The sequence below is a fragment of the Ochlerotatus camptorhynchus genome, unplaced genomic scaffold (assembly GCF_037179485.1).
Source record: "Ochlerotatus camptorhynchus isolate MF236.1 unplaced genomic scaffold, CSIRO-AGI_Acam_v1.1 ptg000124l, whole genome shotgun sequence".
Taxonomy (NCBI): Eukaryota; Metazoa; Arthropoda; class Insecta; order Diptera; family Culicidae; genus Ochlerotatus; species Ochlerotatus camptorhynchus.
In genome coordinates, this window is record NW_027040614.1 from 400,832 (window position 1) to 414,693 (window position 13,862).

The 13,862-nt window shown below is 40.7% G+C and overlaps 2 protein-coding genes across 2 annotated transcripts; one reads left to right on the forward strand and one right to left on the reverse strand.

Annotated features, from left to right (window-relative positions):
* The first annotated feature begins 344 nt into the window (after positions 1–344).
* LOC135699929 (myrosinase 1-like) lies at positions 345–5,552 on the forward strand. The gene is made up of 4 exons (XM_065220255.1): positions 345–416; positions 488–1,014; positions 3,305–4,112; positions 4,176–5,552. Exons 1-4 carry the CDS (start codon positions 403–405, stop codon positions 4,390–4,392), a joined length of 1,566 nt encoding a protein of 521 aa, XP_065076327.1. The 5' UTR covers positions 345–402; the 3' UTR covers positions 4,393–5,552.
* Positions 5,553–6,441: 889 nt separating this feature from the next.
* Positions 6,442–8,387, reverse strand: LOC135699930 (uncharacterized). Its single transcript, XM_065220256.1, has 3 exons — positions 8,334–8,387; positions 7,376–8,263; positions 6,442–7,316 (listed from the first exon to the last, which is right to left on the reverse strand). The coding sequence occupies exons 1-3, from the start codon at positions 8,370–8,372 to the stop codon at positions 6,720–6,722; spliced, it is 1,524 nt and encodes a 507-aa protein (XP_065076328.1). The 5' UTR covers positions 8,373–8,387; the 3' UTR covers positions 6,442–6,719.
* Between the last annotated feature and the right edge of the window lie 5,475 nt (positions 8,388–13,862).

Genomic DNA, 13,862 nt, shown 5'->3' on the forward strand with positions numbered 1-13,862 from the left:
CTACTACTACTACTCCGATACCAGTTATGGAATCTGGCAGATCGATGCCAAATCACTACACTTAAATAACTGCTTTCAGATCTGATTCACAGCAGACGAGAACATAAATATGAGCCTCACAGAGATTGCGGTTATTGACTCAGCTTCACATACTGTACCCGGCCAGGGAACATGGTTCCCGCTCTAGCTACTACCATGTACAGATGATGCAACTACAATGTCTTCGCATGTAGGTCTATTGTTCAAGAGCCACCCTGTACACCTCCCACCCACTTTTATTTGAAATAATCGCTTATCAAGCTGAATGGCACTTGAAACGGGTCCATTGTTCGGCATTATCTAGAAGGAGGTTAACGCTGACGGAATACAGTTTTCTTACTACTGTTCTGCACTTGGAAATAAATGTTTCTCATCACGTAAGTCTTGACAATGCAATCATTATAAAACTCCACCGTTCAAAGTTAAAATCATCAAAAATTTCGTCTAGCGTTCTATCACTCACTTTCACCACTACCGCCATCAACATTCACGCCGAAGAATTCCCAGCCTACTTCAAGTTCGGCATCGGTACATCAGCCTACCAGATCGAAGGTGGCTGGAATGCCGATGGTAAAGGCGAATCCGTTTGGGACCGATTGGTTCACACTGAACTCCCCGCATTCATCAGTGATGGCAGCACCGGAGACATCGCCTGTGACAGCTACCATCAATGGCGCAGCGATGTCCAGATGGTGAAGGAACTTCGACTGGACTTGTATCGATTTTCGATCGCTTGGAGCAGAATCCTCCCTTCGGGTTCGGCTCATCAAGTGAACAAAAAGGGGATCGATTACTACAACAAGCTAATCGATGAACTTCTCTCCAATGGAATCACCCCCATGATAACGTTACTTCACATGGATCTACCCCAAGGCCTGCATGATCAAGGTGGTTGGTTGAACCCCGAAATCGTCCAACACTTCTCCGACTACGCAAACATTGCCTTTGCCAACTTTGGCGATCGAGTGCAGCTATGGACAACCCGAGGGGCACGCAATAGCCTTTTTGACTGCGTTGGATTTAAAGTACAAGGTGTTTAACTATGTAATTAAGTAATTAAAAATGAAAATTAAGTATGTCATGTAATTAAAATTAATTTCGCGTAATCAAAGCAGTGCCAGTGTAATTACTGTAATTAAAACATGTAGTTCAATTTGATTACGTAATTAATGTAATTAAAAATTAATTTTCTGTAATAAATGTAATTAAAGCTACACAAATGTAATTAAAAACGTACCCAAATCCTTATTCTTGAACTATTTAAAAAAAATTGAAGAAAACCCTTAATACATACTCGAATGAATTAATTTATTCATAAACTCTTCTTACACCCTGAAATACGCATATTAATGTTTTACTAGACTACAAACATGACCAATTCTGCGAATACTTATACTAAATTTCTTGGAGCACCATGCTAGAGTTGGAAAATGAAATAATTTGAACTCTTAATATGGTCATTACCGACGGATTTTCGTAAAATAATGAAGTTTGATATGTCACACGAGGGGTTCTGGTTCTTATTGGGAGTTGAATATCTACCCGGGGGGGGGGGACAATTAAATGGGACTGTGGACTGTCTAAGACCATTATTAGCCGTGCAGAATCATGAAGTTTGAAGTTTGCCTGGGGGCACAGGAACATGCCCGAGAGGGCTAGTGTGACCGTCGAGTCACATTAAGGCCATTACCAGCCAAAGTTTGGAAAATCATGAATTTTGATATGTCGCACGATGGGTTTGTGGTTCTTGTTGAGAATTGGCCACTTCTCCGGGGGCACCGGAACATGTCTGGAAGGGCTAGTGTGACCATGGACTCTCAATAAGACCATTACTGGCGAAGATTTGTAAAATCATGAAGTTTGATATGTCGCACGATGGGTTTCGTTCTTGTTGAGAATTGGCCACTTCCCCGGGGGCACCGGAACATTTCCGGAAGGGCTAGTGTTACCATGGACTTTCAATAAGGCCATTACTGGCCAAGATTTGTAAAATCATGAAGTTTGATATGTCGCACGATGGGTTTCGTTCTTGTTGAGAATTGGCCACTTCCCCGGGGGCACCGGAACATTTCCGGAAGGGCTAGTGTGACCATGGACTTTCAATAAGGCCATTACTGGCCAAGATTTGTAAAATCATGAAGTTTGATATGTCGCACGATGGGTTTCGTTCTTGTTGAGAATTGGCCACTTCCCCGGGGGCACCGGAACATTTCCGGAAGGGCTAGTGTTACCATGGACTTTCAATAAGGCCATTACTGGCCAAGATTTGTAAAATCATGAAGTTTGATATGTCGCACGATGGGTTTCGTTCTTGTTGAGAATTGGCCACTTCCCCAGGGGCACCGGAACATTCCCGGAAGGGCTAGTGGGACCATGGACTTTCAATAAGGCCATTACTGGCCAAGATTTGTAAAATCATGAAGTTTGATATGTCGCATGATGGGTTTTGGTTCTTGTTGAGAATTGGCCACTTCCCCGGGGCACCGGAACATTTCCGGGATGCCCAATATGATTGTGAACCATCGAAATAGCTGCCACTGGTCCAATTACATCGTTTGAGAGAAAAAAACATGATGTTCATCGTGTGTATACTTATTACAGAACAATAAAGCCGAATGCCGACTAAAAGTGACCCCAACGGGAACCGATATAACTGTAATTCTGTTTTCGTTCGCGTCCACCAAATTAAATTAGTTATTTCTTAGGTTGAACCAGGTAGCACAAACAAACATTCCTTTCATTGTCGCAATCTCCGGTGCTTTGACAGGGGCGTGATCCAGGATATAGTTCATTGCCCTGCTAACACCTCGGCAGTATTGAAATCCGACTACATTTCCAATCACGAACCGATCGTTGCATGTGAATTGGCACCAATCACCAACGTAGATTTCCTCGTAGGTCCCAGGAGATGTATGTTTATAGGGTCTATTCTGAAGTCATAACAGCGGTAGCGATACAATTTATCAGAGCTGACATTATTCTTAACGTAGCAAAAGGGCCTGTGAAATTTTTGTTTCACGGGCCAATAACGAAAGGGTCTAACGTACCGCTGGGGGAAATTTAAGTACATTTCTCGTTGTACATTAATGGAGTTAATGTACTTAATTTATGCGACTTGTAATTAAAACTGAAATTCGTACTTAAAAGTAATTAAATCAAAACATTTCCGAAGCTCGTAATTAAAGTAATTAATCATGTAGTTAACTGTAATTATTGTACTTAAAAAAGGCTTGCGTAGGAGTTAAAGGTTATTGCGTGCCCCTCGGGACAACCATCAACGAACCTGGCCACTACTGTATGAGCGGCGACAAGGTGATCACAGATCCATTCCATCCAGGAATCACCGAGTATCACTGCGCACATAACCTACTGAAAGCTCACGCGGAAGCCGTTCATTTGTATCGATCACGCTACCAACGCCAACAGAATGGTAGCATCGGTATTTCCGTGGGAGGAATGTGGCTGGAACCGGAAACCTTCAGCTCCCTGGATGATTGGGAAGCCTCCGAGTGGGGCCTGCAGTTCGAAATCGGATGGATCGCTCATCCAATCTTCTCTGGAGACTACCCGCAAGTTGTTAAGGATCGCGTGGGTAATTTGAGCGCAGAGCAAGGGTTTCCGAAGTCAAGACTTCCGATGTTTACGCAGGAAGAAGTGCGACGGATCAAGGGAACCGCAGACTTTATCGGCTTGAACACCTACACTTCATCGTTGGTGAGGAAGAACGGCTGGAGCAACTCAGCAAACTATGTTGTGCCCTCCCATGATCATGATTCGGGGATCGTCAGGACTGTTGATCCCAGCTGGACAGCCACGGAAGCATCGTGGATAAACATCGTTCCATTCGGTATGCGGAAACTGCTCAACTGGATTCGAGTGGAGTATGGTAATCCACCGGTGTGGATTACGGAAAACGGGGTCGCTACCCTACCGGGCACAGTGGATGATCAACGGGTGGACTACATGAATGGTTACCTCGGTGCAGTTTTCGATGCCATTCAAGATGGTTGCAACATCCGTGGATACCTGGCGTGGAGCTTGATGGACAACTTTGAATGGTCGTTCGGTTATACGTAAGGCTTTACGAAGTGATGTTTACAGAATGCGGGTTTTAAAATGTTCTGTCTTGATTCCAGCTTGAAATTCGGATTGTACCACGTGGATTTCAAAAGTCCCAATCGGACTCGATATGCAAAGATGTCAGCCAAAGTGTACCGGAACATTGTAGAAACCAGACGAATAGATGACCGATACCGACCTCAACCCGATGTGGTGATTCCAGTGCCCTCGATGGCGACCATTGTACTACCAAGAGTCATGTGTGTTGGCGTCCTTTTGTGGGTTTTAATGTGAGGATCTAAAGCTCTTTCCAACCTTTGGCAGGAGCTTATATGTAAAACCTTATTGCCAGGATTTCGATTCATACTCCCACAATATGAGCCTGTGCAAACAATGGTAAAGATTGATGAACGTTTTAGAGGTCGCGCCAATGATTTGAAATTTGTATGGAAATTACTATGGAAGAATTTAAAAATCAGTCCTTTTCCCACACTCTGGAGGGTGGACTATCAAAAATTCATCTTTTTTTTCAAAATGAAGCACCCTAATGCGGACTTGGGCAATGTTGTTGGAATTGCAAATCTCAACAAAGGTAGATAAATTCAATACAAATACATCCTTTAGGGGTATAAAATCTTATCTATTTTATTGTGTGTGTGTGTGTTTGTGTGTGTACAATCTAACCCCCACTGTCCGGCAGTGTTATTATGGAAGAAAACTGCTTTTTATTACCCTTAAATTAAAGCAGGTTAAGTCCGGGAGTTAGAAGGTGTTAGCTCTATTGCAGCTCCAGTGACCCATTTCAGAATGCCTGGTAATTCACGACCACTCCGAGGTCACTTTTACTTACAATAAGCCCCACATGTTCACTTTACCTTTATCAAATGGATAATGGTATCATAAACACACTTCCAGATTCAAAAAATATTATTTCCAAATCTGGCACGTATATAGTTTTCAAATTTGTTCCACTGTAATAAATCGATTTGAATGGACATTTCTTACCAATTTTGTTTCGAATACCTCTTGATTCATCTGCTGGCAGCACTTACTGACCCTTACCGGCGACCAACTCGTCTGCCCGCAAAAGCAACAACGCCTAAATCTCAAAGCTCTTTGGACGTCCCCTCGAAAATGCAATCGAGATATGTATAAGAACAATCTTCAACTGGAACGTACTCACCAAATCAATACATCCGGGAGTACATTCACGATGCTTATTTTTGTCTCGCATGCCCGTCGTCGTCGAACGGCAAAAAAAGGGAACTTGGTGAGCAATTTTGTGATTTTTCACTGAACGGAATTTTCACTGAACATAAACCGCGAATTTACGAATTTCACCACTCCCAACTGCGAAACACGTTCAGAAGCACTTTTGGTACACTTTCGATATAAAAGTTGCAATCGAGCCAACATCAACACCGATTGTGCTGAACTCTTTCACGCACCTTGCAGCGCGTAAATAAACTGAAATTAAAAATTATCACTCGCGATGCCACGAATTTCTGGTCCGGGAAAAAATCAAATAACGCAGATTACGACATCTCTTCTGATGCTTGCTAACATGTTGAATCACGTTTTCTTTCTATATTCTAAAACTTCCCGGAAAGCAGAGTGGCCAGATTATTTTTTTCATTTTCGGTAGCTTCTCAAAACTTTTATCGGTAGTTATCGGTAGGTCGACTTAAGAAGGCTTTCCCGTACGAAACTTTTGTGAGCGGGGGGGGGGGGGGGTGGACGACTCTGTGCTCCAGAACAATACAAAAAATCGGTAGAACTGTTTCAAACACACAATTGGTACTTGAGCGGGTCGGTTTTCATCTCTTTTTGCCAGTGGTGGCGGGGGGGAACACCCCTCACCACCCCTCTCCAAAGGGGGAGTTTGGTAAAGAGAGATGAAAAAACCGATTTGTACCTTCCTTAAAAGTTGTTCTAGCTCGCTATTCTAATATCTATATGCAATCTTCACACTGCCGTACTCTAACGGAACTATCAACTCTATGCTTTCATCTACTCCATCTATCGTATAAAAATTACCACTTCAGTCTGTTATTTGAAATTAGTATCTTCAACTATAAAAATCTGTGATTCTCGGTAGGAAAAGTGAAAAATCGGTAGTTTTGAACCTTTCGTCTGTGAATCGGTAGGCACCCTGAAAATCGGTAGGACTACGGATAAATCGGTAGGTCTGGCCACTCTGCCGGAAAGCGAGAAAACTACCAATGACACACGTATAAACGTCCGGGAGGCAGAGCGCCAGCGCTAATCCGGCAAATGCAGTCGAAAACTATGAACGCGAACCAAATCTTATCTATTTTATTGTCCTGAAAATCAAAAGAAAACACTTCCAACACAGTGAGAAAATAAAACCAAAGAAAAAAACACTTTTAGAATCAAATGCCTGAGAATCGATTCTAAAACTATCTCTCTCTAAATCTCGGAGAGCATTCAGGTTAGGTGTCGTCCACAAACTGCAATTTCTCAACTGTCCTCCTTCCAATTGAGCTATTATTTTTTGTATGTGATTATAGAGTCAACCATAATCTTGTCACCTACAGGAAATCAGCTCAATTAGTTAGAAGACAGCCGAGAAATTGCGGTGGATGGACCTATAACCTCACTCACAGTGGCTCCACGATTTGGACCCTTTGTTTTACGATCACCTCGCATCGCGGGAAAGCGACTCGCAGGCTTCGGATCTCCTCTGGTTGCATGGTACCCGTTAATGGGCAAAAAGCCAGCTCCAACCGTTTCAACTCGCCCATGGCCTTGATCAATTTTCGCAGCGACCTCAGCGAAATGGTCGACACCTCCATGATCAATGTTTCCACCGGAATATGCGGGAGATCCTTCAGCGGATAAATACCCAACACGTCCCTACATCTGATCCTTAGCTCCCGGGATCCTGGAGAGGCGCAAAATTCAAGAAACGGACCTAGCACTAGGTTGCTTTTGTATTGGCTAATCGCTAGTCGCTTCATAAAAGGCATGGTACTGCATATGTTGTCGTACAGTTCGAAACGATCTTCAACGTCAAAGTCATACAGCTCCAACATCTCAAAGACGGCTAGGCTAGGGAAGATATACTGACGAAAGCGATTAAACTCGAAATAATCGGTGATCCTCACTCCGTCCAATGACAGCATGTGGAGATTCTTGAGCGGTGGGAAATTAAAAACAGTTGGAACACTAACGATAGCGTTCTCGATCCGCAAGCGCTGAAATTTGCCCGATTAATCTTATATCTTTCTTAAACAACTACTTATTCTTAACAAACCTTCAAATGTTTCAGCTTACAAATTGCCCGAAAGTCGTTTGCATCAAGAGATAATTCCTCGGCACAGCCAAGGCAAAGAAACTGTATGTTTTCGAACGATTGCAATAGGCACAGATTGCCGACATGATCAAATAAGAAGCTTCCGTTGTTCAGTCTACAAAATTGTTGGACAGCGTCAAACTCCTCTTCAATGCAGGAAATGGTGAGCTTCTCCAGCCTCGGAAACTCCATCGTGCAAACCAACAGGAAGTCATCCTTCAGCAGAAACCAAATTTCGAGTTCCACCAATTGTGAGCTAACATGTTGTAGGAAATTTAGCGATTCTTCCGATTTGATCAGCACGTGTAATCTGGTGATGTTCGGCGTAATATCCCGCATGTTCGGAATCAAAGTCAGCAAGTTGTTCTTTAGGTATAGTTCCTCTAGGTTATTCATCGGGGAGAATTTCAAGTCGCCCTGCTCGGATTCAAAAATGCCTTCATCTATTTGAAGGTGCTTCAGCTTGGATGACAGCTCTGCGATTTTAGCAAAATGCATCAATTTAACCTTCCACCAATGATTGTCGTTATTAAAAACGCCTTTCAAAAGCGGTTCGAAATTGAGCTTCAGTGATTCCACACTCAGGCAGAAAGAACTCAGGACCTCCAATAACAGGTCGTACTTGTTAAAATAGCTACTGATGTAAACCACCACGTGCTTGTACCGCCGACTGCTGGCAAGCAAGGCTCGATGATACTCATGGTAATCCTTCTCGTAGAATCGATCAGAGTCAATTATCAGCTCGACCGATGCCAAGTCGAACGGCTTCAGCGCAGACCAGCGTTTGCAGACGCGCAGTGCCGATTTGCGATCTTCAGCTCTCAGATAGAGCAGGATTTTTTCCAGCATCTGGGAATTATTCGGATTGCGCTTAAACACACGGTTCACGTGATTTAATCGAACGAATTCCATTACTTACCTCATCTGGAAGATCATGGACAGTCACTTCGCACGACATTTTGCAAAAATAGTTACTTCCAACAAGTTACTGTTCCGGCAGCAGCAATTTTCGCTATTTTCAATAATGTGCAAAACTTCTCTGTAGGATTGGGCGATCTTGGATCGATCTTTGGAAGATCGATCTTTTTCATCCCGATTTCCGATTTTTCGGATCGATTCTTTGCCCGCGAAGGGATCGAAAAAATCGATCTCTTTTTTTCGATCTTCAGAAAAATAGGTAACATCTGAAGGTTTGCGCTACCTCCGCCCTGTGCTCATTGCTCCTTCACGACAACATTTAATTGAATATTATTAAGGAAACAATTTCTTGAGGTACCACCGTACACAAGCGTATTAAAATAAAAATCAAAAGATCGATCCTTTGGTACTGATTTAATCAGTGGATCGATCCTAGAGCCAAATATAAGATCGATCCGTCAAGATCGATCCTTCTCTGAAGATCGCCCAATCCTACTTCTCTGACATGGACATCACTCACTCCAATGACTTGATTACCGAGGTGAAGCAGTCGGTTAAGTTGTGTGAGTAAAACCCCTGTATATATACGATACATGCAATTAGTGACGTCCCTACTCGCGTCACTTTTCAAATAGACCAATGTAACATATCCACCATTTTGAGAAAATCGAAGTTGAAGTTCGACAGATTATTATTTTAACTGTTTAAAAACAATTAATTTTGCAATACTATTATTAATGTAACTTCCTTTATCGAATGGCATTGTTATTTTGTGTGGGAGTGTTTTGATTGTCGAGAATTTTGTGTTTAAAGCCATTGTTTACGTTTGGTTGTTCCGCCTATTTCAATTGTTGGTGTTGCCTCCGTTGCCTCCACTTGAGAACACATTGCCAATGAGAATAACTCAAAGGGAGAGTTATTTTTACTCAGCTCAGAGGTATGCACGCTATTTAAAAACTGCGGAAAATCTCAAAAATCTGCCCGAAAATGAGGGAATTGACGAACATTTTATTCAGTCTAGCAGTAATAACCAAAAGACTGAGTGAATCGAATCTTTACTTTTCTCATATTCGGAATTTTTTCCTGGAAAAACCTGGGAAAACATGCGGCAAATTTATTCATCGCTGACTACACGGCGAATGAGAACGACTCAAATTTGAGTTTAGTTCACTCATAATCGCCAAAAGTGCAGGAACTCAGCGATGAGTAAATTTGTCTCATGGTTTCCTGTGGAAAACCTAAAAAATCTGCCGGAAAATGAGGAAATTGACGAAAATTTTATTCAGTCTCGGAGTAGTACCAATAGACTGAGTGAATCCAATCTTTACTTTTCTCAAATTCGGAAATTTTTCCCTGGAAAATCCTGGAAAAACCTAGGAAAACATGAGGCAAATTAACTCATCGCTGAGTTCCTGCACTTTTATCGATTATGAGTGAACTAAACTCAAATTTCAGTAGTTCTCATTCGCCGTGTACCTGCACTTTGTGATTTATGAGATAACTAAACTCAAATTTGGGTTGTTCTCATTCTTCGTGTACACTCTAAGCTACCGTTATAGCAACAATCAATACGAAACTAACGATTTAAAATTGGCTCACTACTTGACTAGCCTATTGGTCCCAAGTAAACGATTAACGTACCCCATTCTAGTCGAAATTCTAGTACTACTCAATGTTTGTTTTGATTTGCTATGAAAGTTTGACAGATAAAATGAGGGGTTATTGGTTTTTCCTATGTTTCGAGGGGTGAATCGTTTAGCTTGGGACCGAAGATAGTACCAGAGCTGAGCCAAAAAGATGAGCACGCTTCTGCGGGACCTTCTGGTCTTAGAGTTACCTCTATGGTTTTAGTTCATGCCTTGTTCAGACCTCGGTTCAGACTACAGAGTTATAACAACAATCAATACGAAACTAACGATTTTAAATTGGCTCACCACTTTAGTAGCCTATTGGTCCCAAGCAAACGATTAACGTACCCTATTCTAGTTGAAATTCTATTACTACACTATGTTTGTTTTGATTCGCTATGAAAGTTTGACAGATAACATCAGGGGTGTGTGGATTCATACAGAACATGCAGGGGTGAGTGAAATAGCTTGGGACTGCTTGGGACCGTTGTTCTGGTACTGAGTGAGCCAAAAATAATAATGATTTTCTTCGGGACCCAGTGGTCTTAGAGTTACCTCTATGGTTATAACACAGACAAACAGACATAACACTCGCAAGTTGATCATCGAACAAGCATTTAACGGTCAATTCAAAAGTATCGTAGTTGGTAGTACCGCCACCTGTGGCGCGCATAGTTAATTCACTTGCGTTTGACGTTTACACACTACCGCCATCTGTTCAGCGTACTACCAACAATCAATACGAAACTAACGATTTTAAATTGGCTCGCTACTTGACTAGCCTATTGGTCCCAAGCAAACGATTAACGTATCCCATTATAGTCGAAATTCTAGTACTACGCAATGTTTGTTTTGATTTGCTATGAAAGTTTGACAGATAAAATGAGGGGTTATTGGTTTTTCCTATGTTTCGAGGGGTGAATCGATTAGCTTGGGACCGAAGAGAGTACCAGAGCTGAGCCAAAAAGTTGAGCACGTTATTTCGGGACCTTCTAGTCTTAGAGTTACCTCTATGGTACTACCATAGAGGTAACTCTAAGACCACCCGAATAGAAATTTACATTAGCCCAACGTTTGATTTTTATGTCTACATCAGCATCAAAATCAAATGTATGCCTGATGTCAAACATTAGGAAACATTATGATTTAGTTGTATTTAAGCAACGTAACATGGTGTATACATCAGAAATTTTGGAACAAAATTTTGCCATTCTAATGTCGGTCTGACGTCAAAAATTTCAATCTATTGACATTAGAACCAAACGTTTTAAGGATGTTTTCAGATGTACAAAACGTTAGAACTAAACGTTGTTCGGATGTTTTTAAATGTAAACGTTTTCTGATGTTTTCTAATGTAGATGTTTCCTGATGTTAGAAACAAACGTTTTTGGATGTTTTCAGATGTAAAAAACGTTAGAACTAAACGTTTTTCGGATGTTTTTATATGTAAACGTTTTCTGATGTTTTCTAATGTAGAGGTTTCCTGATGTTAGAATCAAACGTTTTTTGATTGTTTTCGGATGTAAAAAACGTTAGAACTAAACGTTGTTCGGATGTTTTTATATGTAAATGTATTCTGATGTTTTCTAACGTAGATTACTCCCGATGCTGGAACCAAACCTTTTTGGATGTTTTCGGATGTACACAACGTTAGAACTAAACGTTGTTCGGATGTTTTCATTTGTTCTTCGTGTTTGTTGTTCTCTGATGTTTTCAGATGTACAAAACGTTTAAAGTAAACGTTGTTTGAATGTTTTCAAATGTAGATGTTTACTAATGTTTGTAGATATACAAAACACTAGAATCTTACTTTTCAAATGCTTTCAATTATATTTACAACACATTAGAATTAGAAACATGATCGTGTAAACACTACACACGCTTGTTGTTAGATTACATCATAAAAATGCGTACATAACAGTCAATGCTGAAGCTCCCGTTTCCCGCCGTGTAGTGCTGACTCAGGACAAAACAAACTTTGCATGCGGCGAGAGACCGAGGGACAACAATTTACATCGTGATGAACTTTGATTCTAATGTAACGTTTGGTTCTGTTGTCATTGGATGTATTCTGATGTTTTATGCGTGCAACAAATTACATCGTGATGATGTTTGATTCTAATGTAACGTTAGGTTCTGTTGTCATTGGATGTATTCTGATGTCAAATTTTACATCGTCAAGACGTTTGATTCTGATGTAACGTTTGAGGCTAATGTATTTTTATGTACTTGGACGTCACACTGAAGTCTGAATACATTAAGGTTACAGCAATACACGTTAAAATTTAATGTATTGAAGATGTCTGCTGGTGTTTCCTACATTACAATTTCTATTCGGGCACAGGGTCCCGAAGAAAATCATTATTATTTTTGGCTCACTCAGTACCAGAACAACGGTCCCAAGCAGTCCCAAGCTATTTCACTCACCCCTGCATGTTCTGCATGAATCCACACACCCCTGATGTTATCTGTCAAACTTTCATAGCGAATCAAAACAAACATAGTGTAGTAATAGAATTTCAACTAGAATAGGGTACGTTATTCGTTTGCTTGGGACCAATAGGCTACTAAAGTGGTGAGCCAATTTAAAATCGTTAGTTTCGTATTGATTGTTGGTATAAGCACAAACGAAGTGACAGACGGAGCGGCTCGAAAACTTTGGTGACTAACCTGCTATTTCAATTTTTCAGTGTACCACATGGCAACACCACTACACAGCAAAAAAAGTTGTTGAATATTACATCGAAACTGCTGCAACCAGGTCAATCCATCGGTTGTGTAATATCACATTGTACGATGTACATCGATTTTGCGAACAAAATTACATCCATTGATGTAATATTGTATCTGCGTTTTGCTATTACATCATTATTTCATACATCAGCTTGAATTACGTTGATCGATATTACATTTTTTTTTGCTGTGTACTACTGGATTGTACCACATGGCAACACTACTACTAGATTGAACTAGCATTTTCACCAAATGTACAAGAATGTTTTGGTTCTATCTCTTTCACTCTACTCAGAACTGAAATGCATAAAAAAATGACAAAATGATGCGCACTCTTTGCACACTGTCAAAGAATCATTGTACACAAAATCAACTTTGTTCAAATCAAAACAAAAAAACTAACCCATCTGGTGGATGATGGCACAAGCTTCCAAGAAAATTCTATTACAGTGAACCACATTATTTAAATGGATTTCTTCGCCAGTTAGTCGTCTGTCACTTCGTTTGTGGTACACACAAAGAACAAAAATTGTTCAAATAAAAATATTGTATTTTCAAATTGAAAGTTTCTCAAAACTCGCAGTTTCAACCACAAACTTCGTTTGTGGTTTCAACTATGAAAATATATAAATCGAAATTTATGTTTTTGATTTGAAAGTGCTTCTTTCAATTTTGACGTGTAATTTTAAAAGTGCATTTTTTTAAATGAAAAGTTATTCAACTGTCAAAAATACCGACATTTTTCATAGAGCTTTTTGACGTTTAATCGGCGCACACTACTGCACCGTTTAAATCGAACGAGTGCGAGCAAGAGGAAAATAGATTAGTGGGAAAACATACCGTGCATTCATCCATGTGTGCTAGATAGAGAAAGACGATTAAACGTCAAAAAGGTCTATGGCAGCACTGAACCTTCATTTACCGCCTTTTTTACATTTTTAATAGTGCGTTTCAAAATGAGGGATCAGTTTGTTCAATTCCGCCGGAAAAGTAGTGGATCCGGATGGATCAAGTGCGAAAACGTGAGCATCGATTGGTAATGTTATTCTGATTGTGCGACCCTTTTTTATTGAGGACAATGACTAGGATAATGATGAAAAACGGAGAGAAATGGTGACGTTTCATGAAGATTTCGTTCTCTGGCGTGGGTGGAACCTACGTTTCATAAA